Source organism: Echiichthys vipera, assembly GCF_963691815.1.
Source record: "Echiichthys vipera genome assembly, chromosome: 6".
NCBI classification, from domain to species: domain Eukaryota; kingdom Metazoa; phylum Chordata; class Actinopteri; order Perciformes; family Trachinidae; genus Echiichthys; species Echiichthys vipera.
The window spans coordinates 13,597,686-13,625,507 of NC_139831.1; the positions used below are offsets into that span (position 1 = coordinate 13,597,686).

Genomic DNA, 27,822 nt, shown 5'->3' on the forward strand with positions numbered 1-27,822 from the left:
ATGTCCCTCTCCATTAGCTTCCCCAGCCTTTGATCCAAGAAGGATCAAAAAGAAATCACTCTTTGGTTCGAATGAACTCCTCATTGAGATGATCACATCTTTGGTCTTTGCTTTTATCACTGGGTTTTGTTTTTCTCTCTGCAAATATTTTATTTATAAATCTATTTGTGACACCTTCTCCACAGTAACAACCATAATTTGTCAGAAATCTCAGCTGTCATTCATCCCCACTGATAATGTGTAATTATCTTTCATTAACCTGCAGGATAAAAACTTAATGGCAGTTGTGTGTGAGATGCTAATGCTAACTGTATCGGTTGTCTTTCTAGAGGTGTTCAACAGTGGTGCTCTTTCTTGGGAGTTTATTTTTGCACATGTGAGAATAATCCCAATTTTAATGGAATTAGACATAGCTAATATCTTGTTTTAACACTTCTACAGCTCATTTTTTAACTTGCACAAAGTAATCAAAGGTGCCAGTATTTCTGTAGGCGCCTGCTGCTGGTTTAAACAGTGCAGGCGCTCTGAAGTCATCCCTGCTGCTCGAACAAAAGCTCATCTCTGAACTTGTCTCTGTGCAACTCCTACTCTCTCTGACCTCCCACCATTCCTCTGCTCCAACAAATGGACCTACACACACACAGACATAAAGCCATAATTCAATATAACTCAACCTAATGTGAGACCATGTGTGCGTGTGTTTGTGGCTGTGGCCTCCTAAATGGTTAAAACCTTGTGTATTACATCTCTCTAATGTCTGTATCTGGCATCTACAGGGGGATATATTTATTTCAGGTTTTTTTCTCGGGATGGCATTTATGATGTTTTTTTCCGGGACAGTCTAAGCCAAAACATGGCATAACTTTAATTATATAAAAGCACAGTTTGTTTCAGAGCCATACTACCTCCTACAATAGATTGCATAAGACATAAACTAAGGCAATAACTAGACCTGCATCAAATCAATTTTGTGAATGTCTGGATACACGAGTTGGGCTTCTTATCTTAAAATCCACATATTGTTTTTCTTTTCAAAGAAAGATAAAAGGCCTTTAAGGATTTACCCTTAAAACACTTAAATATAAATGTGTCCTATAGTTTTGTTTAAGGTTAGTGAGGTAATGGTGTACATAGTGAATTAACTTTCTCGGGGTCTCAGCTGACTGTATTGCCTTGATTACCCCTGAAACCAAAATACAATACGCATGTAAATGCATGCAACATTAGCATTTATTTGGAGTTAAATGTCCGACCACCTAGTAAATGAAAGCCTGATATTCACTTGGTTTTTGCTCTGTTTTGGTCTCACTATAAAGCTCCACTAAGCAGGAGCTGCAGATTTAGGTGATATTTCTCTGTAGGCTCATCGCTACCCCTTTCACGTTGCTACATTTGATACAGTCTTATAAAAAATACTGATTATGGCTGAGCAGGGAAAAAACAATAACCCCGCAAGGCTGCCTAACCATCTCAAGCAATCCCAACGAGAGCTACAAGTAGTAGCAGAAGCAAGTCTTCCTTTGTAAAAAGTGATTTCGAATGAATGACATCTGTCCGTAGCATTGTTCCTCTTTACCTTGAACATGCCTTTACTGCCCCACTGAACTAATTGCCATATTGAGATCTGATCACAGTGTCGACAGAATCAAGATAACACGAATGTCTATCAACCACAGATGTAATATAAAAGCCCATATATTGAATGCCATTATCCAGATACAGATCACATGTTTATAGCAGGTGTAAATGGGGCCTATGCCATTTAGAGAAGCGGTCAGTTGTCCTTTTGCAGATAGGATTCTGTCTTCTTTACATTTTCAATTCGTTTTCTCTATTGTACAATATACGGCGTACATTGTAGGGAAACAGATAAGATCTGAGAAATGAGAAAAGCTCAAATCCATGACATACGCTCAGCCTGCTGACCATGATTTTATATTGGTTTTACCAGAGATAGATCTGCATTCTCTTATATGTTGTCTTATAATCTGGGACAGAAAGTGTCTACAGGCATGTTGTTTCTGCCATGACACACTGAAAACCAAGATTAGTCTAAACTGAAATGTGAAGACCAAGTTCAGATTGGCGTTGACTGACTATCAGTTTGACTGTTTACATGTAAATGAGCTCTGTGCTCCACTGGTATTTGTTTAGGATGAGAAAATGTGCAGCAAATCATCCTGGGAGCTATCTCGGTCTGCGTCTCTGTTCAGGACACGTTATGAAATCATTGTTTTGGGGGCGGGTTCAACTCTAAATTTGGCTACAAAGCAGTGTTTCCCACACAGGCATATAAGGGTGGGGTGCCTGGAAACATTAACGCGCAGGTATATTTTGAGACGCAAACACACATATATATATATATATAGCAAGCACTCTCCTCCTACCCCTGTTCTCCTGGTCGGACTACTTGTATGAGAAGCTCTTTTAAGCCACAGACTACCTTCACATATACTTGAATTATGTAGCTCCATTTAACAGCATATTTTCCTTTTGTTTTTTGATATATGCCATGGCCATGGATATGACAAGACAATTTCCTATCTTGCTGATCAATAAAGCACAGTCTGATCTGGTTTAATTTATCCGACTGATCAGAAGGACTTAACGAGTTAAGATATTTTTTCAATAAATCAGCCGTGAAAAGGCCGTAAGTCAGTTGAGGGCAGCAAGGACATCTTCCATTTGTTCGTATATTGATTTGGATGGGTACCAATTCCAATATTGAATCATTAATAAAAGGAAACGTTCACAGAGTGCCAAAGTCGACTAGCATTGATATGCTTCGTAACAGTCCAGTCCTGGTTTCATACTGCTGAATTATTTACATTTTGCAGTTAAACATTAATGCTGAATGTCATGACTGCAGGCATGAAAACAGACCAGAGGACAGCCTGTGAAATGTATGTAAATCAATCCCTAATTTTGAATAGATGTAAGTTACAGTATGAGGTTATAAAGACGGTGTAATATAATGAATTAATAGATGAACAGAATCAGAAATCCTTCAGGTAGGCACATTGGAAAAGAAGGTCAGATAGCCTCAGGACAGAAGACATACTGCTAAGATGCATGAAGCATAGAGAGTCATCTCTTCCTCTTGACACCTGCTCTTTAGCCACAGGGCTCCGACTTAGTGCGTTGAACACTGCTCACCACTACAAGCAGTCACTCGCTGGTAAACTGAACAAATCGCCACCAGGGAAAAATGACCTCACTACTGAAGAAAACTGGGGGTAGTTTTAACCCCTAGGGTCATGCTACTGATGCTTTACATTTGACAGTATAGAAAATATGTACAGTTCAGCAAGAAAGGAGCGAAATTCTAGATACATTAAGATGCACTAATCAAGATATTTTTATATTAGCAATGGAGAAAAACGACTACATATAATGTGAAACGTCAAACGACGAAGTTTATCATGAGTCTGCATTTCACCTCATCACCATGGGGCGTTTAAGTGTCTTTCAGGTCATTTTTTTGGGTTTATGGCCCGAAAAATTCTCTGATGAACTTACTGTACGCTACCTGCTCCGCACTAAACAGCAGACAGACAAAGTTAGTGACTAGCTTGTGAACATTGTGGCGACCTCTAAGCCAACGCGGATATGCCAAAACATAGTTCCTCGAATGGCTACGTGAGGCGGGCTCCAAAAACGAGCCAATCCCTATAGACCGCCATATTAAAATTAGGGATGAGAATCGATAAGATCCTATTGATACCAATGCTGGTGTCGATTCTTCAGCAATTCCCTTATTGATTCCTGATCAATCAATTCCCTTATTGATTCCTGATCAATAAGGGAATAATCTGTGTGGGGAGAAAAAGTCGGCCGACACAGGTTTCAGCGTCTGCAACGGTTTTATTATCTGAGTCTGAACACAGTGTCGGTGAAATGAGAGAAGGTTTGTATAATTTTTGTTTTAATTCAGGTTTTCTTAGTCAAAGGGAAAAACTGCTTGCTTGTGCGTAGAGTGTCAAATGCATGACATTCCTTGAGTTTAACCCCATGTTAGTGGTAGTAGTAGTGTAGAAAGCATGTTACGAGTCATTCTGCCCTTACTTGAATGATCATTTTACCAAAATTACAAGCTTTGGATCGTTTCTTCCTCTCCGATATGACTCGCAGCTTAGGTGCATGAGTTTGAAGTTATTGTTTTGCAATGTGCAACTATCAGAAAAACGTTGGTATTGATAAGAGAAACTGATAAACTCAGAGGGATACGATTATTGTTCTGATTCCAATTTTTCTACTGGTTCTCGATTCCCATCCCATGTTAAAATGCCCCAGTTAACAGCGAGAATATACACGTTTGCAGCCTGGTATAAAAAACGGTTTATATAACTCACTGATTTAAATATGTTATGCATAATTAAGGGCAGGCCACTTTGAGAGACAGGTGGATGCTGTCACAGGAAACTGTAGGCAGCTCTCTCCACGCTCTAACTCTTTTCCCGTTTTTGTTTTAGCCACGAGTTAGGCGGCGTCAGGCACTGCCAAGATGGCGATGGCCTGAGCCAACCACTCTGAGCTTCACTTTGATACTAATGGATGACACCTTGGTCTATGGTGAAGACAAAGACAGAGCTGAAAGCAAATTAAAGCTGCCAGAAACCAAATAAATGCTAATGTCGCTGCTGTGTCAGCTGGTTGGTTGCTAACACATTCACCTCATCCATTTTATATGTGAATGTTGTGTTTCAGCTTGTGGCACATCCCCTCAAAACATCTGGAGGTGCATATTTAAGAATAAAAAAGATACCAAAACAACACCAAACAAGGATTTTTTTGTGTTTTCAAGTCATCTCATTAGCTTCGTCCATCCAACATCCACTGCCAATACAGATTCAGTACCGAGCCTCAGTATCACCGAGTACCAGTCCATCCCTCCTACAGAACAGTATAAAATGAGGCTATTGCTTTGAAAGATTATACTCTGTTAAGGAAGATATAATGCCTTAAAAAGGCAGGCTCTTGGATCATATTTTAATGGTAGTTCTCGATAAGACACCTTTATTAGTCTGATATTGGCCTCATATTGGCATCAGATTGCACAGCTAAGTCAGCAACACTGGAGACTAAAAGCAGCTTTAAAGACGAGATGAATCAGTCAGAAATGATTCTTTCGAGTTCAATTAAGGACCACTCACACCTGAGGGGTCTACAAGTGTGTTTTTGGTCGACACATGCTGGGTTAAATGTATTGGCACTAACGTATCTTTTTAACACACCGTGTTTAAAACTTGACAAACGCTCGGTCAGCTTCACACAGGTGCTGAGGATTTTGAGGCGATGGCAGGGCCTCTTGTCAGGATGAAATTATGCCCGTAACAGATTTAAGGAAATGAAAAGAATACTGCAGAGATGACACTGATGTCTGCATGTTCTATTCATTCATTATTTCAAATCTACTTTAGCAATTTAACAATCTGTAAGATTCCTATTGTGTTCTTCCAACCCTCTTGGTTTATTGTGCTCCAAATGGAGAGTTATATAAGCAGCGCTCCTCTTCTGCTGTCGGATGGGTGAATAAGAGGAGATCAAAAGGGAGGCGATAGAGAAAGACTGTCTGCTGCCTTCTCCTCTTCTTTATTCTCTCCACATTCTGCCAATGTGCAGTTCCCTCCAACTGCATGACTTGCCCTGGATTCTCTCTCTCCCTCTCCCTCTCTAGGACATTACACTTTAATCTCATGTTCTCTCTCTTTTCTCTCTTGCCCCTCTTTTGGTCTCTTTGCCTCTCACGCTCTTTCCCTTGTTCCATCCATCCATCTCTGCCTTTCTTCTTTAATCCCATGTCCTGTACCGCTTTGGCCCAGAGAATCTCGTTCTAATCTGCTGTCTCAGTATGGCCCTGTACGACTGTTAATCCATGTACATTCATGTGTTAGTGTGTGCAGCTGTATGTGTTTACTACCAGAGAGAGATGAGAGGTTGTTTTCTTTTTTTTCAGAAAGGAGTTGGATGATGCAACATTTTGTTTTTGTGTTGTTGTTTTTTTTGTCAAGTTGGGGTCCTGCACATCGTGGAGCATCAAGCACATAGGCCCTTATGCTGAGGAAGAGGAGGAGGTGAGGGGGCTCCTGACACACATAAAAAATAAAAAACACCACAAGCAATTATACACACATGAAAACCACACTGCTCACATGAGGTATGCGGGGAGGGAGCAGGGAAGAGCGATGAGAGAAAACATGCAAGTGGGAATTCTATCTCTTTACAAAGTATAATCTCTCACTTTAATCTCCCTCTCTGGCTGTAACTCTCTGAAGCCCTGCTGTTTAAAGCGCTCACTTTTTCTTTTTTTGGTCCAGCGGGTAGCCTAGCTGCACAAATGAGCACACACATATCCATATAAACAAGCACACGTTCTTTTCAAAAAGAGTTTAAAAGAAAAGCCCGTCGGCATCACCATGCCACAACCAAGAGCAAACATAAAAGCCCGACAGAGCCTCAGCCATAACCTGCATGCACCCTTTTTCTCTACGAACGCACAGTCATCGACCCGACACAGATCATACCTTATAGTTATGGCTTTTCTGCCTCTCGCTCCCCGCTCAAGGCATCCTTGTCAAATCCTCCTCCTCAACTTAAATTGGGCATTTACGCGGGGGGTGCGTTAAGTCCCCGTCTGCAGCCTCTATCAGCCGGCCGAAGGGCGCCGCGGAGGGACGGGGGGAGGATGCTCCGTCTGCCCGCACCGAAGCTCCGCGATGTGCACTTGTTATCTCCCACCCTGTTGTTTCACTCTACTGTGGGTTAATGTGTTTCGAGCGAGTGTGAGTGGGTGAGAGAGAGAGAGAGAGAGAGAGAGAGAGAGGGGGAGGAAGAGAGAGAGACTAACCTCGGATAAAGTCCCGTCTTTTCTCTCCAACGTCTCCTCGCTCCCCTCTGTAACCTGCGTCAACTTCGTTACTTCAGATCCAAAACGTCTTGTCATAACGCCACTGCTACATACTCCTTTTCCTCTCCTCCTCAGAGGGCTCCGTGTCTCTCCTTGAGCGCAAAACAGCGGCAATAGATGCGACTAATCTCTATTTCCATCTCGGTTTTTTCCCGCAAGTTTTTCAGGGCGCCTCAGTCTTTTAAAATAAACCAACGGTGTTTAGTAACGACCTGACAGGTGTCGCCCGGAGCGCACCTTCTATCATCCTCCTCCTCTTCTTCGACTCGCGCCGAGGCTGCGCGCGGTGCCGTTGTCTCATTTTGTGTGTGTGTGTGTGTGTGTGTGTGTGTGTGTGTGTGTGTGTGTGTGTGTGTGTGTGTGTGTGTGTGTGTGTGTGTGTGTGTGTGTATGTGTGTGTGTGTGTGTGTGTGGGTGTGTGTGGGTGTGTGTGTGCAGTGGCTCTCTGAGCTCCGTTACAGGGGTTCAGCAGGTCGCCATGGTCCAGCAATTACTGACAACTCACCAAGCATTAGACTGACAGACACACACACACACACCCACACACACACGTAGGCGCGCGCACACACACACACACACACACACACACACACACACACACACACACACACACACACACACACAGTTGTTGCTCTGGGGCCGTCAGTTTGGGGGCCATTTTAGATGGAAAATTAGTTGATTTCCTTGAGTCCTTGAGGAGAGCTGGTTTCTCCGATTTGATCTGGCAGTAATAAAAAAAGATCTGTTCTATATGTCATGAGTCAGTCTGGATTTTTGATTAAACCGGCACTGGCATCACGGTGTATCAGGTTGTTCTCTGCTAATGACTCAAGTCAACACTGGTTGATCTGCGATGTGTAATTCAGACTTTGTGACCAGTGATTTTTATTTGCCTAAGAGGCACACCTCGCAATTAATTTGCATCTATTACCTTTGGGCAGTTCTCTGAGTTAGCTCAGCTTAGCCCGTTGGGTGCTGCACACAGAAATATTAAATGTAGCTTTCAGTGGCACACATGCAGAACACTGGCACACCTTGTCTCAATCCAAACACACACGTACACAGTTTTATGTGCACAGCTCATCAGCACACAAAGCATCTGTAGAGGGCTCGTGTGGGACCCCTGGGGCCCTGGGGCCCTGGTTCCGAGTGCACCTGCACCACCAGCACCCTCTGGCGCTCTCCCAGAGATAGCTTTCCAGGATTAGGTCTAATTTGATTCAAGCGGCTCCCATAGTCAGACACACAGTCAAAATCTGAATGAGACACTGTTACCGTAGAAGCTCCTCCTGAAGTTTTGAATTTGTTACTGATATCAGTATTTAAAAGTTGAAACAATCAAACAAACAATATCCCGGCCAATATTCACAGATAATGCAACATTTTTGATAAGTATCCCGCTGCATTGTTTTTTAAGAGCCATGATATGTGAATTTTTACCATTTAGGAAACAAATCATTGCTCTCTATAATTGCATCACTGTTTCTAAATACGTTATTTCCGCTAAAGCGATAAGATAATGTCTTACTTATTGACCAGTCTCTAGTAGAAATTAAATGTATGTTTAGGATTGAACAATCCAGAAACCCAGTTTTTTGTGGGGAATGTATGTACTTACATATGTACTTATGTGCACTTGTAAAATAATTGTATTTCATCAAATTAATATTTTCCCCATCATACAAAAACCAAGTGTTGCTAATTTCTCGCTGTACTAATTGGAGAATTTTTTCTCTTTAATCTTTTTTTTTCACATAATAGAAAAAAAAAGCAGTCACATCATATTCCTACACAAACTATTAGTGCAGCTGCGGTAAAGTACTGTAATTTATGTTCTCATGGTAGCAGTTTAATAGCAGGCATTTATTGTCTTAGTTAAAGTATGTGAAAGCAAGTTAGCTGCTCAATCCCTTAAAAAACAACTGAAAAAGAAAATACTTTAATGGTGCAGATGAGAGTTAGTTGTATGGACAGAACTGTACAGTACAATATGATTTGGACTTAAAACTCATCAAATATTGATTTGATGTTGATGATATTTATCATGATTATATTATGTTTAGTGTCCTGTTTTGTTGCATATATTTAATACAGTGGTTCTGTTCATCTGACCAAACACGTAGATGTTCAACTCTGATTGCTAAACTGACCACAGAAGGAAATATAAAGCCTTTGTTTACAGGCTACCGTCATCCTCACGTACCTTTTCAGCCTTCCTCTGTCACATATTTGCATGTGCATCATACTTAAAGGTTGTACTTGTATGTTCTTAAAGCAGAGACATGCTTTTAACTAATATAACCTGTTGTGTTTCTAAAGGTTTAGAGGGAGAGCAACCTGTTGGACATCTGGATGTCTTGTCAACTGAGTAGATATAGAGATTTAAAGCAGCTTACATTTAGTGTGTATATGTTTAAGGGTTTAAGGGTTTAAGGGTTTAAGACAAAATAAGACTCAGGTCAGGTTAACGGGCTGAAATAACATGCCATCGTGTTGTTTTGTGATACTATGTAGGAGTTACTACATTTAATCAGTCTGGTACAATTCAATCAAACGATTGTGTCCCTTTGTTCACTACTGGGCGGGTCTTTATGTATGATATGCAAACATAATCTCCACCTATTGACACCGCAGTAGCACAGTGATGCTTCTTACAGACTCGTTGAATATCAAATCAGCTACTAAGTCACTGAGGTAGCTCCTGTTTTGTGTGTAGGATTACAGAAGGAGGATTTAAACATTTAAAATCAGATGTCTTAAAGATGAATGATCATCATATGCAACAATGTGTGTCTTCTTTACATTAAAATGTCATTTTTTTCCTATTAAGTCTATGAAATAACAAAGGCCAATGGCAAATCAGAAAAGGCCTAATTGATGTCGTTAAATTACTTGTGTGGCCTCACCAGCATCTTAAAACACAAAACGAATTGATGATCAAAACTGGAATCAGTCATTTTTTTCTGAAATGATTAATCCACCAATCACTTTAGCATTTCTAAATATAAAAAGAAGCTAAATTCCTCCAGTTCTTGTCAATACAATGTCCAAGTCTGTCTGTCAATTAATTTTCTAGTTCATTGATTTGGATTCATACATTTTGTCCAACTTGTTGATTTCACCAAGTCAATTCTTTATTATGGTTTCTGTTCATACTGCAGAGTTGTTGAGGAAATAACCAGGGTGTAGTAACTGTTATCACAGGGGGGCTCGCAGCAGAAGAACGCAAAGTGAAAACATCAACCCTTCATTTGTCTGCCACAGCAATGATCATCAGGACTGTCCTGGATGAAAGAAACTCACAGTGGTCTCACGCTCAGACGATTTTGTCAACTAATCGAGTAATTGATTTAATTGATAGATCTGTAAAGTTGACTTTAGCCACAAAGATTCATGCAAAAGCACCACTTCAAATCTTGTGTTTGCCAGACATGTGCTTCATAAGTTTCTCAGAAATAAGCATATCATAAAAAAATGACGAAATCTTAGTCCACCATGACTAAAATGACAGATTAGTCCACTAATCGACTAAGAGGGGGCCACCCCACTGCTCCCTGGTTAACATTTTATACCCTTCTAACTTGTTGGGTCTATGTAAATCAGAAGTAAGTCATAGAGTGTGGTCTATACCTACTCTGTAAAGTGTCCTGAGATAACTTTTTTTATGATTTGGCACTATAAATAAAATTGAATTGAATTCTTCCACCAAAATTAGCATATACGCAGATTTATTTAAACATGAGATTCCTTTGCCAGAGCCAGATAACAGGGTTAGTAAATAGGGGAAAGCATCATGGAGGACAGTGAAAATGTTACAGTGGTTTCTCCTTATTCAGTCAGTCATGTTGAAACAGTGTTCGAGCAGCGCTTGAGTGGAGACGGACGGAATGTGTGGCTGAGATGACAAAGAGTTGCGTCATAGCAGTGTTGCTGAAAAAGGACGGAAAATAAGCGTGTCCACCCTGGTGTCATGTTTCCATCACTGCCGTCTGGAGCTGATTAAAACGCCGATGGTTACCTTTCCCACTAAAGACAGAAGCAGAGTGTAGTGCTTTTCTGTCCAGTGGGAAAGGACTTAAGCTGTTTGACATCTCTCTGCCGTTGTCACTCTTGTCTTTGTGTTAATTAGAAGTGAGCTGCTTTGCGTATTCACTCTGCAGGTGTGAGCGCGCGGTAAGAATGTAGAGTTACTTGGCAACGTAAAGTTCATCACATGTCAATTAAGAAAATCCTCCTTCACACCGGCTCAGCTCAAACAAATGCAAACTTTGTTGCAGGTTTTTTCGTTACGCCTCACATGTAGATTCTTGAAGAATGTTCTAACAGGATATGACTAGATGTTTGTGTTGTTGAGATCAAACCGTTTCCAATCGTATGTCAAAGTCACAGCCTTGAGGGGAAATACGGGTCTTTGTTATCAAGGTGGGTATTAAGAAAGTCAAGAAAATCACACTCATAGCGAGACTGGAGCTACATTTGCTCACAAGCAAACAAGAAGCTGCAAAACCGAGAGACTAAGGATATTTTTTAAATCATCTTTTTTAGCCTTACAGTAATTGTGCACCACTACACTGATATATCTGGGACAACCATTAGTTAACTCTGTCCTTAAGTGCTTAATAAATACAGTAGTTACATGGTTTGTCATTGAAAGCAAATGCTTTTTTGTTAATTTCTTAATTCTTGTAGGTTCACTTTCTTCTTTGAACCTTTGCCTTCCAGTGCTGAAAGTGATGTTTTATTTCATACTAAGGACCAATTTATCCGTACTTTAATCCTTTTTAGTCTTAGATGAAGGTGAAGCACCACGTCTCCTCTTATCCTTCTCTGTATAAGTAGCTTTGTCCTTTTGCTCCATAAGGACGCAAGCAAATTGATTGGCATTCTCAAGTGGACCGACTAAATGATGTCTACAAATTAAATGCCTGAAAGAGGTATAATGGTGGTTAGGACAAGTGGGTAGAGGAGAGAGAGAGAGAGAGAGAAAGAGAGAGATGGAGAGTGAAGCGGTAGAGGGAGGAATACACAAACAGGTTGCACTGGGGCCTGGGGAATAGGGGGGGGGGGGGGGGTGGAGCAGAGAGAAAGAAAAATAAGATGGAGGGCCAAGACTGGTTTAACACAGAGCTTCATGTAAAAAGATTTTATCGTGTTGTCGTCATCATCATTATCATTACTCTTGACACACACACACACACACACACACACACACACACACACACACACACACACACACACACACACACACACACACACACACACACACACACACACACACACACACACACACACACACACACACACACACACACACACACACACACACACAGGTGGTTAAACATCAATTTTTACTCGGAGCCAAACAACATATGAGCGCTTTTGTCTTCTCTTTAGTCTCATCAACTGACTTCTTCCTTCTCTTCCTCCTCTGTCTGCCCAGGTTTTAAGCATTTAGCTCCTTCACTGATGAATCGATCTTTCCAGTCCTCCACCCTCCCCTCCCGTTTCTCTCTCTCTCTCTCTCCCCCTTTTCTCCCCCCTCACTATGATTACTTACCTCCCAAGAAAGAAGAAGAAGAAGTACACTCCATCTTGTTGTTTTATGTCCCCAGCAAATTTAGTCCTGCATCTCCCTTCTCCACCCTCAACTCTCTTTCACTTTGTCTCCGTCTCCCTCACTCACTGTCCGTCACCCCTCCCTCCCTCCCTCCCTCCCTCTCTCTCTCTCTCTCTCTCTCTCTCTCTCTCTCTCTTTCTCTGTCTCCCCCTCCCTGAGCCCTTCCTCCATCCCCTGACACCTTGCGCCCTCCTCCTCCTCTCTATCCCTGTCACTTACCCTCCCTCCTCCTCCCCCCTCTCTCGCTCTGTATGTAGTTGTATAACTCATCACCCCGATCCCTTACCCACTCTGATAATTGGTGTGTCTCTGCAGAAGCTGCTAACACACTTTATTTAGCTGCTCAGTATACGCTATTCCAATTAGTCATCTAATACCAATAAGAAAAAATAAACTGTTGCCTCTGTGTATTCAGTACCTCAGGAGAAAGGAGTTTAGTGTGTTTGCTATTGCCCATCCAACGACTGTGGTCAGTGCATACGCGCACACACACACACACACACACACACACCCCTCAAACCCTCTCATAAAAACACGCACACACACACACGCAGACACCTCAAACACTCTCATAAACACACGCACACAAACACACCTCAAACACTCTCATAAACACACGCACACACACACACACACACACACACACACACACACACCTACACACCTCAAACACTCTCATAAACACATGCACACACACACACCTCAAAAATTTTCATAAACACACACACACACACACCCACACACACACACACACACACACACACACACACACACACACACACACACACACACACACACACACACACACACACACACACACACACACACACACACACACGTTATAAGAGTTAGTGAAACACTGTCCCTCAAGGATCTACATTACTCTCTTCCTTTCTTTCTCTCTGTCTCTATAATTAACTAGGTTTCAGTAACAAACCTTTGGGCTTTGCCGTCGCTATGGTAACCTAAACTCTGAAACGCATCTGTCTGCATTTGTATGTGTGACTGCTGGCAAGTATGATGTATTTGCGTCTCCATGTCGTAGTGCTCACACCCCTGTGTGTGTGTGTGTGTGTGTGTATGTGTGTGTGTGCGTGTGCGCTTGTGTGCGCGTGTGTGTGTGTGTGTGTGTTTGTGCGTGCGAGTGCGTGTGCATGCATGTGTGCATGCGTGTGTGTGTGTTTGCAACCGTATGATTGTGCATACACATGAGCATTTTGGTTGCTTTGATGCCTTTGTTTCCCGGCTCACACACCGGTTCTGTCTCGATCATCTATGTATCTTCACAAAGAATTACCTGGGATCATTGATAATTCATCACAGGTCTATTGTACCTTACATAATGCAATCTTAATAATTATATAATCCCATGAATAAAGATTACTAGCGATATTCGTTCAAAATGGGGAGATAAAATAAAAGTGTATTTTGCACTTGTAAAAATTTAACTTAAATTTGAACTGGGTGCCCCTTCTCTGAAAGGCAAGATGAAATAAAATGTGGAATTATTATAGCTGGTGAACTGTCTGGGCAGCCAACCGTGTGTGAGATTATGAACTCATTATGAACTCAATTTCATTCATTCATTCAACCCTTATATTTTCTCGGGAATAGATTGAAGGGTGGACTCTCAGAGCGTACTCACACTGTCCTTCCGGACCGCGACCCGGACTTTAGGGTACTTGTCCCCCCTCCCTCTCCCCCCCGCGCCCCAGCCCCGTTTGTACTCACACTGCCAGGGCCTCGGCCAATGCTTCTTGCTGTCCATACGCCATCACGCCGTAACACGTCACACGCATTGATCGCGTGTGTGTGGCTTTGTTTACAAATCTTTCCGCAGACCTCTGAGTTTTTGTGCGTCTTGTCGACTGTTTTTGAATATTTTCATCCGACCAAATCTGCAGTAAACACTCCACCTCCGCACCACACCAACGTGACCCTTTCACCGCCATTGTTGTTGTTGTTAAATGTCCGCGCATGGTCCGTCCTTCTATTTACATGTCCGAACAGGCGGACATAATGCTACTGCCGTAGGGCTCGTGCTCGTACACGTGCGCACGCTCGTGCTCGTACATGTGCAAACGGCTCCGCTAAAGCCCACCTCTTTCAAGCGGGCCGTGGACGGTCCGCTGGCCGCAGTTGTGCGCGGAGCGGGTGCGCTCACACTACTTAAAGGTACTAGACTTTAGCTGAAAAAACGGTTTTGGCCGCGGCCAAAAGGACAGTGTGAGTAGGCCCTCAGCTTCAATGATGCAGAGATTACACTAGGCAACAAAACAATAAAACGAAAATAAGACCGAAAATAAGACGACAAACATCAACATTAGTTAAAACATACATTATGATGTATAAGCATATATTTTTTAAATGTCCCAAAGTTATCAGGGAATCAACACTGAAAATGTGCTCGGTGAGTCTGGAGCACAAAACCTAAAAGAAATGTTTTGAAGTTCGGAGTTGACACAAATAACATGTTGTGTAATCCAGCCCTGAGAGCGGGTTTGATAAGCTCCTATTTAAAGTTAAAAACGTCTATAGCGTTCCTCTTACCTATAGCAAATTATTCTAACACTAGAAGGAGGGTAAGCACTCAAACTTTCATTGATATTGATACATTTTTAAGATGCTGCAGTGACGGATCGGAGGAGAGCGTTGTTGAGGCTTCAGGGTGTAAGTGCTCAATGTCATTTGCGTATCTTTGTTGGGTTTATTCATTAGATCTAGTCTCTCTTCGAAAGCAGTCATGGTGTTGCACTCTGCAACTGCAAATAGATGCAAATAGCGAATCATAATTGATTCCTGTTAGATTACTTTGTAAAGTGAGATATATTTCTACTTTTTACCTTCCTTCTTTTCATGTTTATAGTTTTATAAACCGCGGTGCAGTGTTTTGTCATCTGACAAACCTTCAAAGCTACTGATCTATTACTCATACTGAACTTCCTGGATTGTACGTGAGTGTCTCATCGGGACCGGAAATATGACTCCCCCACCAGCGTAATTGTTTTTCCATGCATTCTACTCTGCTGCTGTTTCTTGGGCCATTTTGTTAACATTTGGTGCTCTATTGTATTTTTTTCTTATGATAGCTGTCCAAACACAGACAGTGTCGCATCTCACTGAGACATTTCCAGCAGCTGCAATGGAGCGTGGTTGCAGAAAAAAGATTTCAGCAATCTAAAACATCAGTTACTGCCAGGCTATAGTGTCAGTCCCCCCGACAAAAAGAGAGGGGCATATTTTTTTCACACCATTTTGGAGCAACCGTTCATCAGTTTAACAGGCAAAAATCCATCACAGAGGAGTCAGAGATACAGATTCCTACCCCGATGGCAGCCTCAGTAATCGAGAAGGCAATATAATGATAGAAAATGTTGTGTTTTGAGTGGAGGACTTTCATTTTCACTGTGTGAGTGCGTTCTCGGGGCTTTATTGCGATGACATTATGGGAAATGTTTGACATCAACTGACATGTAAACAAGGCAGGGAGCAGGGAAGTGGGTGAAAGAATAAATCCATACAATATAAGTCCTGAAATGCATTTACCATCATAAATTGGCACATAACAGTAAAGAGCATCCACTGGCATAATTTTCATATAAAGTGCACTGAATGAACCCGTCAGTACTGTTATTTTCCAACTGTAATACTACTTTCTTCATTGAATAAGAGGCAACTCCTGGTCCGTAAACCATCAGTCATCTACTCACAATATACCAGGAGAGAAAAACGCAGGGATTAAAATTCTCAGTCGCTCCAACAGATTTCCGTCTTTTGGACTCAGTACTTAAAGTTTCCTGTGGGGCGTTATTAGATTTGAAATACTTATATTTCTATAAAGAATATTCTTGCGTTTTTTTGTCTGAGGTGTAGCAATAATACTGAATGTATAACATACAACCATAATGAACGCTACATTGTGTGTTAATCAATCAGACCAACTTCATTAATGAAAAGCTTGTTAACACTGCGGCTCAGCAAGTGTCTGATCAATAATGCACGTGACTGGGCAACAATGACGTCGCTGTTTGTTTTGTTTCCATCATTTGCACGATCTTTTGTGCTAATTTGGTAATTAAAACAGTGGGTTAACTTTGCGGCATAACTTGTGCAGTTTAGAGACCAACAGACAAACAAGCTTCGAAAAGTTTGAATCTTTATGGCTTTGAAAGTTTAGCTTTGACTTGATGCGATACATCAAACTATGGCGCGACTGATGCGCCTCCACTTTATGAAAAAATAATACTACAAAGGCTGCTTTGCTGGCCATGAACACATGGAACATTAGGACTACTTAAAGAGTACTCGTTTTGAGTTTGAATGCGCAGTAGCAGGTCAACTAACTGTAACTTTTTAACTAGTCAAAACAAGCTTGTGTGTTTCCAAGCTCCACTGTGTGTGACTCGTCCATTCACTTCACCTTTCTCTCGTTGAGTATTAGAAACCTACAGAAATGTAAACATATATTCCTTTTCTATGGAGGTTTTGTTATTTCTATATTGTTTAACAAAATACAAATACTAGTGAAGACTTTAAATACTGAGTAATGTTGAAACATTGTACTGAATGATAGTTTCTATGGGAAGATAAGACTGACACAGAAAACCCGATGCTTGCACTTAACATTGCATTGTGTTAGGTGGATAGTAAAACATGAATATGGTTAAGTTGATTTCAGATATTTAGTGTTTGTTCGTTGTTGTTTGGTCAGAGAAAACAAAAAATACCACTTAAAATTCCCCTCACTTTGACTTTTTAATGACATTTTCATGATTTTTTCTTTAACACACTATACTAACGAGGAATCTTCATTTTTGTGGGAATGTGGATCTTTCAGATTAATTTGAAAATGGTTTTAAAAAATACAAATTACAGATAGGCAATACAACTTGGCCTGAAAAAAAAAATTCAGTCAGAAGATTTTCTTTTTTCTTTAATCCATGGAAACGTGAACTGTTAAATACAGTGTCAAGGTTAAAATAAAAAGGGTGCTAAATTAATTCTTGAATAACTCATCCGTTTCAATTATACTTAGACTTAAAGTTATGCATAATTAAAGGCATGTTGCTTTGAGTGACAGGTGGATGCACTCACAGGTGTTAGGCACTGCCAATGATGGGGACGTCCGGAGCTGCCCACTTTGGGCTTCACCTCAGCTCTTCAGACACCTATGGGTAACATCACGGAGACTATTTTACATACAGACAGAGGCTAACAGTTTATTTTCTTATAAGATGACTAATTGGAACGGCGAATAATGAGCTGCTAAATAAAGAGTGCTAGTATCTCCTGCAGAGACGCACCAATTATCAGAGTGGGGAAGGGACCAAGGTGATAAGTTATACAACACACACACACAGGGTTTATACAGTCTATGTCTGTAACACAAAAACTAGTGAGATGAAATGAGATCATGCTTAATACAGTATTACATCCAACTGACATTAGCTTTCGTACACATGATCATTCGTTATTAAAAGTCATAATCTGTAAGAAACGAGATACATTGTTTCTAGCAACCTCTTTGGCAGTAAGATGTAACCTTTTATTTCAGAGCCCTTCATCTTATTTTTTTTTTTGCTCTTTTGTAAACTTTATTGACACAAATTCATCTCTCTACTTTCGGTCTGTCCCTTATATATAAACCTCTTAAATCCAATGATTTACAAAGAGTGGGATTTGCAATCACAGCTCTTTGATGGGAGCTGGATTCTCTGGAGGCTCCATTCCAGAGTTGTTCCAAAGAACTGATCATAGCTCTTATTTTTAATACTTTGTGTCACAGCCATAGCACATAGGCGAAAATGCTTGTGCAAACATGAACCTAGCACCGCGGACAGGCAGTGAAATGTGTGCACAATGATACAAAGAAAGACTCTCAAGTATGACTGGTTCCTTTAGTTCATACCAAAGAGCTGTTCGAAAGAGCTGTTTCATTTACAAACGTCACATCACTAATAAACAGGTGATGCATCCCAGTCTTGTTGCCAGCAGTTCACTCCACCACCAACAACACTGTGGTAACTGTGGTCCATGTCAGAGCTGCGTCATCTCTCATTCAGGAAGATTGGACTTTCTTTAAAAAAAGAAAACCTTTCAACGCTCAGATGTTCTTTTATGGCCTTGTTCGTCGGCATGGACGTGTATTAAACCAGTATGTGATATCACTCTTATGTACAGCCTGAAGCTAATCAGCATAGGATGAGTAGAACAATGTCTGTGAGTTTTCACATCTGAACGAGCTTTGAGTTCACCATACGCTCTATCAGCTCTTAAACAAGTTGTACACCTGAAATAGTCTCAAACTGTCACATTGATAACTTCCTCTTTTTCAATTCAAGTGGCACATTTTCAAATTAGAGAGTGGAGATATTCACCTTGGGAGATGTTAGTGAGACATATACAGACGAAAATGGTGTGTTTAAAGGCTTAAATTAAGTGGGATTTACCATTAACGAGGCAGTAGGGGATGGTTAAAATGTTAAAGAGGAGAGGATTCTTAGGAGAGAAAGACAGCTGTGGGATTAAGTCCTTCTCCTTCCATCCTTATACTTGCCTGATACACTATCTGAGTACATACCCAATTGGCACAATGCCTACTGGCAAAGAGTAGCTAAAATGCGAGACATCCCCTGTGTGTTCTGACGTAACTTTCTAACTGTCCCTTGCAGAGAGCTTATGTGCTTATCAGATTTTCCTAACATGGTCACAGCAACCAAAATTTGATCAACTAGCAGGGAAAGAAATGGAAAAACATGTTTTTTATGAGCCTTTTTGGGTTTTGTCGGGTTTGAATTTTCTGGAAGCGCTGCAGATGTCCCCGGGCTAGCACTGCTGACTCCACACATTTATGGATATGAGGGTGAGAAAAACACTTGGATATCGCATATGTCAGGAACAGCCGCAGCCAGCCTTATCACCCTGCCAGCAATTTACACTATTTTGAAACATGTGCAGTGACTTGATTCAAGTGGGGAAGGTAATGATTGGGGACACAGTGGTCAGCCAGGCTACCGGCATTAAGTCTCTACATGCCTTGCTGAAGAAAAAGATCTCATTATATTGTTATTGTATTTAAGGCACTGTATAATTGACTTTTTACAACTAAACTAAAAGACAATTTGAACCATCTTGCCAGCCTGTTTCTTCTCACAGAGTTGTTTATTTTCCTTTGGACTGTACCCTCAGCATGAGTTTATTCATTAGCTTTGCAGGCAGTGAAGCTACTCTTACTGATTGTGCAGTGCTTCTCAGTCCTCACTGACGGGACTCAGAGCCTGCTGGTTCTCATTCAGCCCATCTAATCAGGAGCTGAGTTACACCTGCAAAGCCAGGTGAATGCAATTAACTTGCTGGTTGGCAAACCCAGCTGCACTGTGAGCCCCAAGGACAACCACTCTCGTTGACGAATGCTGACACCAATAACAAATTATGTTCTCAAGGACAAATGTGGAAACATTTCTCCCTCCAGCAAATTAAAAGAATCAAAAGTTGTTTCTAAGTCTACCCAATTAGATGTAAAACTTGATTAAGTTGTTGGAAATCACCAAAGTCCACTCAGCAAACACAACAGTGCAAATAAAGAAATGTTCTGAACTCAGCTGATAATAAATACAGTGATGTATTGGGTTACATTTGTACCAAAATTATGTCACATGGGCACTATGTCGACTGAACACGTGTCTGACAATTTGAACAACATGGATACTGTATGTGGCCAGACTTCCTCTGCTGGCTGTCCGTGGTGAGAGACAAATTAAGATGTAGATGTCATGGACAATGGAAAATGTATGTATGCGAACATAACAAGGCTGCTGCATTGGGAGAATGCGTCCACAGAAACGGGTCAAAAGCAAGTTGAATGCACTAAAAGGCAGTACACAAAAGTTCCTAACCACAGCAAAAACGAGAGTGGTGTTGAGCGGGTTGACTGACAGCAGTAGTGCATCAATATTTTTGGACACACTGCTCATGCTAATCCGGTGTTCAGCTCTCCTTCAGCTGACAGGCTAGCAAGTAAATGCCATGGCCAGCAGAAAAGATGGGGTTGGTGATATAATAACTGTTACAGACATTTTTAGAACCAATAAACGGCATTCTAATCTTCTCTTCAAAGAAAGCCACTGAATGTATATATGACAACACAGACACATGTTTGTGTTGTATGCCACACATGCTACTGCAGAATTAAACTCTGCTCATGGTTGTGTTTTGATTTTGTTGTTGAAATGTTTGAAATGAAGTAATCAGAATATTACAGATCAAACGAGTTCAGCCGTCCTTTAATGTCAAAGATATCTGTGTATCATTGTGATGTACTTCTATACTGTACAAAACACTAGATCTGGTGGAGGACAGCTGGACTACCTCAGCTGTCCACTTAATGTGAGGTGTAAACCAACACCTGAGGGCATTTCTCCCAGGTGTCTTGAGTTGTCATGACCAGGGATCAACCTGTATTGACTGTCTTGGTTTCAGTCGACAGAAAAAGAGTTGGACAAAGGTCAGATAACCTCAGTCTGAGCCTGGTCATTGGTGTGAAAGAGGTATATGTCAGTTGCTCACCTGACAAACATTTGTCTTTGTCAGTTCATCTTTAAACTTTACTTCTGTTGTCTTGTCGTCGTTGCTGTCATTTGACTGTTTTGATTTGCATGTCGTCCTGATGTATCACTCTGCCTGTCATTTGACTGTGTTATGAATGTCAATGTGTTCTTCCTGTCATTTGACTAGCCAACTTTTAATCCAATCTCATTGCACTTTGTGTGCCAGTTACAAGTAAGGCTGTTTTGGATTTTATAAATAAGTTTAGTTAGCTTACTAGCTAAACAGACTTAAACAAGTCATATAAATAGTATGCTAGTCTACACAGGATGATATGCAGAATGACAGTCAGTTGACAGGGATCATGACACATCTGATCGACATGCAAAGCAAAACAGTCAAATGATGGGGAGTGCAACAATATTTTAATTTTGGCACAAATATGGAACCGCATAGTGATGCGGTGTTGTTGATGGTGTTTGTCCAGTCTATCTATGACCACATGAGTGTTTTGCAGTGATTAGAAAGATTGAAATAGTGATTTCTTTGTTGCAAATAAGCAATCACGTCTACAAATGTATCCTTGAAATCAACGTTCTTCAGTACAGCCTTTTGTACTAGTTGTTATCTGGGCTGTATTATTTCCATCATTGATTTAACTTGATTATTTAAGCAATTTAAACATGTCTTCTTAGAGCTCAGGGAGATGTTTCCCTGTGCTGGCCAAAGAATATTCACTTCACAATGCTATAAAACACAGAAAAACCAAAAAAAACCTCACGTCGGAGTGGCATGAACCAGAGAGCGTTTGGCAATCTTGCTTAAAAAGATGGTTAATCAGTTTTCGAAACATTTGCCGATTGATTGATTAACTGACAAATAGTTTAATCTCTAAATTGATGGCTTTACACAGATTGGATGTAGTGAGAAAGTGATTTCTCTTCTTGCAAACAGGAAATCAAAAGTATTCGTGTAGCTAGACTTCAGCACATTTCAGTTTAAGTAATTTTCTGAGCATCTTCCAGTTGAGTTGTTGTTTGATTGTTTCAACATTAATTGTTTTTAGGCACGTTTGTTTAATATAATTCTTCTTTCTTGTCTCTCCCCTTCAGCCAACAAGACTCTGCTCGGTGGAGGTGGAGGTAAGTCACGACCTGTCTGATCCATTGGTTGTGTGTGTGTTTGCTTGCCAAGATACTTGGCATCAGTTGTTATTAATAGTACAGCTTTGTGGTGCAAATCGTCCTCTCTGGACACCAAAATGTTGTTCTTTTAATCAGATGATGCAGTTTAAGCCAAAGAGGGTGTGTACGTGTGGATGTTTTTGTGTCGCATGTGTGGTCTGCCTGTATTTTTCTTTGTGTTTCGTAGCAGGCAGCTCTTTGTTGTGGCAGGTGTGCAAGGTGGTTTGCATGCTGTGCCGTGTGTGCTTGTCTGTCCGTGTTTGTGTGTGTTGGTGAGCAGGTGCAAAGTCGATAGTTTGTAATTTATGGGTGTTTGAAGGGCTGTGGATATAAACAGTCATTTTTCAGTGCATTGTTGACTCAGTGCTTTGCTACGTGTCTGTGATGTTGGACGTCCACGCTTAATCGATACTTGTAATAAATCTGTACCACTAATGCGGCAGCCACATCCACTAAAACAAGCACACACACACCACACCATCCTGTGTGTGTGTGTGTGTGTGTGTGTGTGTGTGTGTGTGTGTGTGTGTGTGTGTGTGTGTGTGTGTGTGTGTGTGTGTGTGTGTGTGTGTGTGTGTGTGTGTGTGTGTGTGTGTGTGTGTGTGTGTGTGTGTGTGTGCGTGCGCGTGCGCGTGCACAAGTTTTTGCTTTCCAGTCTCCATGGTGACATACATTATCTAGTAGCACACCTGTGTGTGCGTGTGCACTCGTATGGGAGTTCATAACAGTGCCTTTGCCTGCCTCTTAAAATGCATTTGCTTGCCTGCAAACACACACACACACACACACACACACACACACACACACACACACACACACACACACACACACACACACATTACACACACACACACACACACACACACTTCACCCTTTCTGATATACACCAGCTGAGCCTCAAGCCACATAAATGGACTACAGACTCACACACACGCACACACACACTACATGTAGTCAAGCAGCTCGAGATCTACAGCATCGTTTGATGTTGTCCTGAAGTCTCTGATGGCCCTACAAAGACAGATGGTTTCTAGAGAGGCTGTGAATGTGTGTATGTCACACTCTGTGCATTTGATACTATGCAAAGCATGCTTACAGTGGTTAAGCTATTTCAACTTTTTATTCAGTTAAATCTAAGCAAACCAAATTTCTCACTGACATAGAGGAGGAGGATTTTTTTTTTATGTTTCTCTCTGTGACTCTATATCAGTTTCTCTCTTGCTCAGGTGATTTCTCTCAGCACTTTCTTATTGTATTCATCTCCCTCTCGCTGTCTCTCTTTCTAGCTCCATCCTTAGGGGTTTGCTAAGGCAGAAGCTACAGTAGGTGTTAATTAGAGATAGAAGTAAGCGTAGAGACAAGAGGATGAAGTGAACAAACAAGAGAGATGGGCGGGAGAAGATTGTTAGCGCGAGAAGACAAGAGAGACGAAAGCAACGAAGGTCCAATAGATAATATACTGATGCAAGAGCAGGGCTGAATGGGAAAAAAACACACAAAACATTCCCTATATATCCCATTTGCCAAGATAACATTCTCTATCGAGTAACCAATCATTCATTCATTCAGCTTTGAGTAGCTGTTTTCATCAGAGATGAGGCAACAAAAGGTCTTTACAGTGTTTTTCTGCTCAGTCTCAAGGGTGCCTGGGTAAATGTCATTCATTTGGATCAAACGCGCACCTGCCGACATTGTTTCTCCAATCTGGATGGGTTCTGAGCTCTGGCGGCAACAACAAACTCAAGGGCAGGAAATTATTTTTTTCAATGCCCACTGGGTGCAGTTGCTCATTTATTTCAGAGCTTATCTACCATTTCTACATTTTATTGCTTTGATTGATTTTCAAAATAGAAAAGAAATCCCAGATGATGATTGGAGGTTGAGTCAGCCACACAGTTATCATGAAGTTGCTATTATTTCTTCTACTCATATCATTCTATCATATTCACCACCATAATTATTATTATTCATAGTTATGTTACCTTAACTGCCATTATTTCTACTTTCTATCATATTCACCCCATATATTTCTGCCATAACTATTGTTAGTCATATTCATATTATTACTATAGATATTATTACAGTTAATCTTAATTCTGTGGCCTGTCTTTGTGTATCTGTCACACGAATGGTTGGGTCTTTGTAAATCAGTGGTGTGGTCTAGACCTGCTCTATTAAGTGTCTTGAGATAACTTTTGTTATGATTTGGCACTATAAATATAATTTAATTGAATTGAATGATTATTGAAGTGGTGAAAATTTAGATTTTTATTTGAAAATGTGTCTACAATTCGCATTACATTCGCATTTGGATGGAAACCTGGCTACTGTGTCCAGCTGTTTTTCTGATCTTACTCTGGGAAAGTTAACAAATAAGAAGGTGTGTGTTTGTGTCTGGTTCCATGCGGAGGGCGCAGCATAACTAAAATCCCTTTTCCCCAGTTCAGTACGGACTCTAGGTACAGTTAGTAGGAACAAATCCTCAGAGCGGAGCTGACGGGTTCCTGTGTTTGCCCCAATGACATACTTCTGCAGATATGAAGGAAGATCACCTTCATCAACATAAGCAGTCTTTATTAATAACATTTAAAAGAATACTGTTAAATGAATTACAATCGTATTAACAATAACACTAGCTTGCTGATTGCAAATCACTCCATCAGCCAACGTCATAAAGCAGCCAACAGAAGATTCAAGCTGCGCAGCCGAGCCACACCCGGCTTCGTTACAGTGAGCTAAACAAGCTAAGGTTAGCTGTAATGTAACTATGCTGCATAGATCTGGCAGTTATTGCTTCTAAATGTAAGCTGATAAAGTAATTTGCGAACAGAAAGCCAGCCAGATCAGCCCCAGGAGTCTGGGTGAATTAGCTGACGTTATTCAATTCGTCTGTATTAGCAAGAAAGCTAACATTAGCTAAAGTTAGCCAATATATTTGACATCAGAATTTCCTCAAGGATTTTAGCGTTTTGTTGTTACCATGAACACAGAGTTCACACATGCTGACCCTCAGCCAGCCTCAACCGCCAGTTTTCACTAATGTTGCACACTATTGGCTGTAACGGTGCTGAAGAGAGGCAAGGGACTGAGAAGCGCACAAAATGTCACGACATGCAGAGATTGACTCATGGCCAGTATGGACAGGGACATGGCCCCTATTAACCCTCAAATACCACTTTTGGAATACCACTTGGCCCAATACTTGCTGTGTTTTAATTTGATTTAACACAGATTAATTTAGAAATATGCAACATGTAAGCCCCAAAATTAAATAACAAAGGTTATGAAACTATATTTTGACTCGAGACAGAGACTGAAGTGAAGACCAGGTAACAATCATCTTTTGTGATGCTGCAGTTGTGCTTTAGTAGTGCATGTTCCCAAACAGATTTTCGACTTTTAGATTTAGACTAGACTACTGCAGTGCCTGTTTAAAACGCACCTGCTTGGAGTGGGCTTGATAGCTTGGTCTGCAGTATTGTTGCTTGCAGCTTTCTCTTGTCGGGTCCTGAGAGATACACCTGCCGTGACATAGTTGTGTCCCCTACTAATGCTAGAATATACATATCATTTGCTGTCCCATAGCTCTCAAGAGATCTCATTTGGATGTTGAGAAAATTAAGGGACAGACAGACAGACAGATGCAAGGGGTTAGTGAGAAATGTTCTTAGATACCTGCCGTGTAGCCTTTGTTGGATTTTTTAGTCGTATTTTATCAGATGAATTCAGTAGTGCAATGTGCTGTATTTGTGTAATAACAACTAACTGGTCAAACAGAGACACACAGTTAGAAACAAAGACAGCTTGTATCAGAGAGCCTGATATAAATAATTGGTTTGGGTGTATTAAGACATCCGGACCCAACACACAATAGATGAGCACAATCCCAATTAAAATTTCATCCACTTAGATCATTTTTTTGTATTTTGCGGGGGGGATGAAATCCTTACTCGCACTGGATTTTCTTGCAGAGCTGACTTTGTGTGCACTGACATCTATAATCAATCCTCCAGGATTGGAAAGAGGTTTGATACCCTGCTCTGGTCTCTCGGCTTTGGTCCCTGACTGCATCCCTCCTCCCTTATCCTCGCCTGGATGAGGAGAATAAATGCAGGTGGAGGAAAGGCTTGTCTGCCTGCCTTTCAGAACAAGTGAATAAAAGGAGAGAGCTGTAGGGATGAGCAGCATAGAGCACTTAGTACACCATCCACATACAGACAGCGCTGTCAGTTTCTGACATACACAAATTAGCCTTTCATTGCAACAATTATGTTTAGGTTCACGGTAGCATTTACAGGATGCTGCATGTTTAAATGTCTGTGTATAAAAGTACATATTTACTAGTGTGTATGAAGCAGTGTGCATGTGTATTCCTGCATCCACCACCCTCCTAAATGTTGCCTTGGCAACAAGCTGACTGAAGTAAATGAGTGTCCTGGCTCTGCTGAGGGATTGTGGGAAAGCAATATGCCAGCGTTACGCCCCATTAGTTTGACGGACAGCCTGTTTGGCCTATAAGAGGTCAGCTGGCAAGGGCAGCCATATTAGTATTCCATAGGAGAGACCCCGGGATTGGTTTTACTCTAATGTCAATCTACATTTTAGGGTGTGTGTGTGTGTGTGTGTGTGTGTGTGTGTGTGTGTGTGTGTGTGTGTGTGTGTGTGTGTGTGTGTGTGTGTGTGTGTGTGTGTGTGTGTGTGTGTGTGTGTGTGTGTGTGTGTGTGTGTGTGTGTGTGTGTGTGTGTGTGTGTGTGTGTGTGTGTGTGTGTGTGTGTGTGTGTGTGTGTGTGTGTGTGTGTGTGTGTGTGTGTGTGTGTGTGTGTGTGTGTGTGTGTGTGTGTGTGTGTGTGTGTGTGTGTGTGTGTGTGTGTGTGTGTGTGTGTGTGTGTGTGTGTGTGTGTGTGTGTGTGTGTGTGTGTGTGTGTGTGTGTGTGTGTGTGTGTGTGTGTGTGTGTGTGTGTGTGTGTGTGTGTGTGTGTGTGTGTGTCTGTCTGTCTGTCTGTCTGTCTGTCTGTCTGTCTGTCTGTCTGTCTGTCTGTCTGTCTGTCTGTCTGTCTGTCTGTCTGTCTGTCTGTCTGTCTGTCTGTCTGTCTGTCTGTCTGTCTGTCTGTCTGTCTGTCTGTCTGTCTGTCTGTCTGTCTGTCTGTCTGTCTGTCTGTCTGTCTGTCTGTCTGTCTGTCTGTCTGTCTGTCTGTCTGTCTGTCTGTCTGTCTGTCTGTCTGTCTGTCTGTCTGTCTGTCTGTCTGTCTGTCTGTCTGTCTGTCTGTCTGTCTGTCTGTCTGTCTGTCTGTCTGTCTGTCTGTCTGTCTGTCTGTCTGTCTGTCTGTCTGTCTGTCTGTCTGTCTGTCTGTCTGTCTGTCTGTCTGTCTGTCTGTCTGTCTGTCTGTCTGTCTGTCTGTCTGTCTGTCTGTCTGTCTGTCTGTCTGTCTGTCTGTCTGTCTGTCTGTCTGTCTGTCTGTCTGTCTGTCTGTCTGTCTGTCTGTCTGTCTGTCTGTCTGTCTGTCTGTCTGTCTGTCTGTCTGTCTGTCTGTCTGTCTGTCTGTCTGTCTGTCTGTCTGTCTGTCTGTCT

At 41.4% G+C, this 27,822-nt stretch overlaps 1 protein-coding gene across 1 annotated transcript in view; it reads left to right on the plus strand.

The window, feature by feature from the left end:
• The window catches only part of macrod1 (mono-ADP ribosylhydrolase 1), a 119,555-nt gene that overhangs the window by 50,978 nt on the left and 40,755 nt on the right, over positions 1 to 27,822 (plus strand). The window contains exon 4 of the mRNA XM_083914960.1: positions 22,181 to 22,210. Coding sequence (XP_083771086.1) covers positions 22,181 to 22,210 — 30 coding nt within the window. The remainder of the gene's footprint in view (positions 1 to 22,180; positions 22,211 to 27,822) is intronic.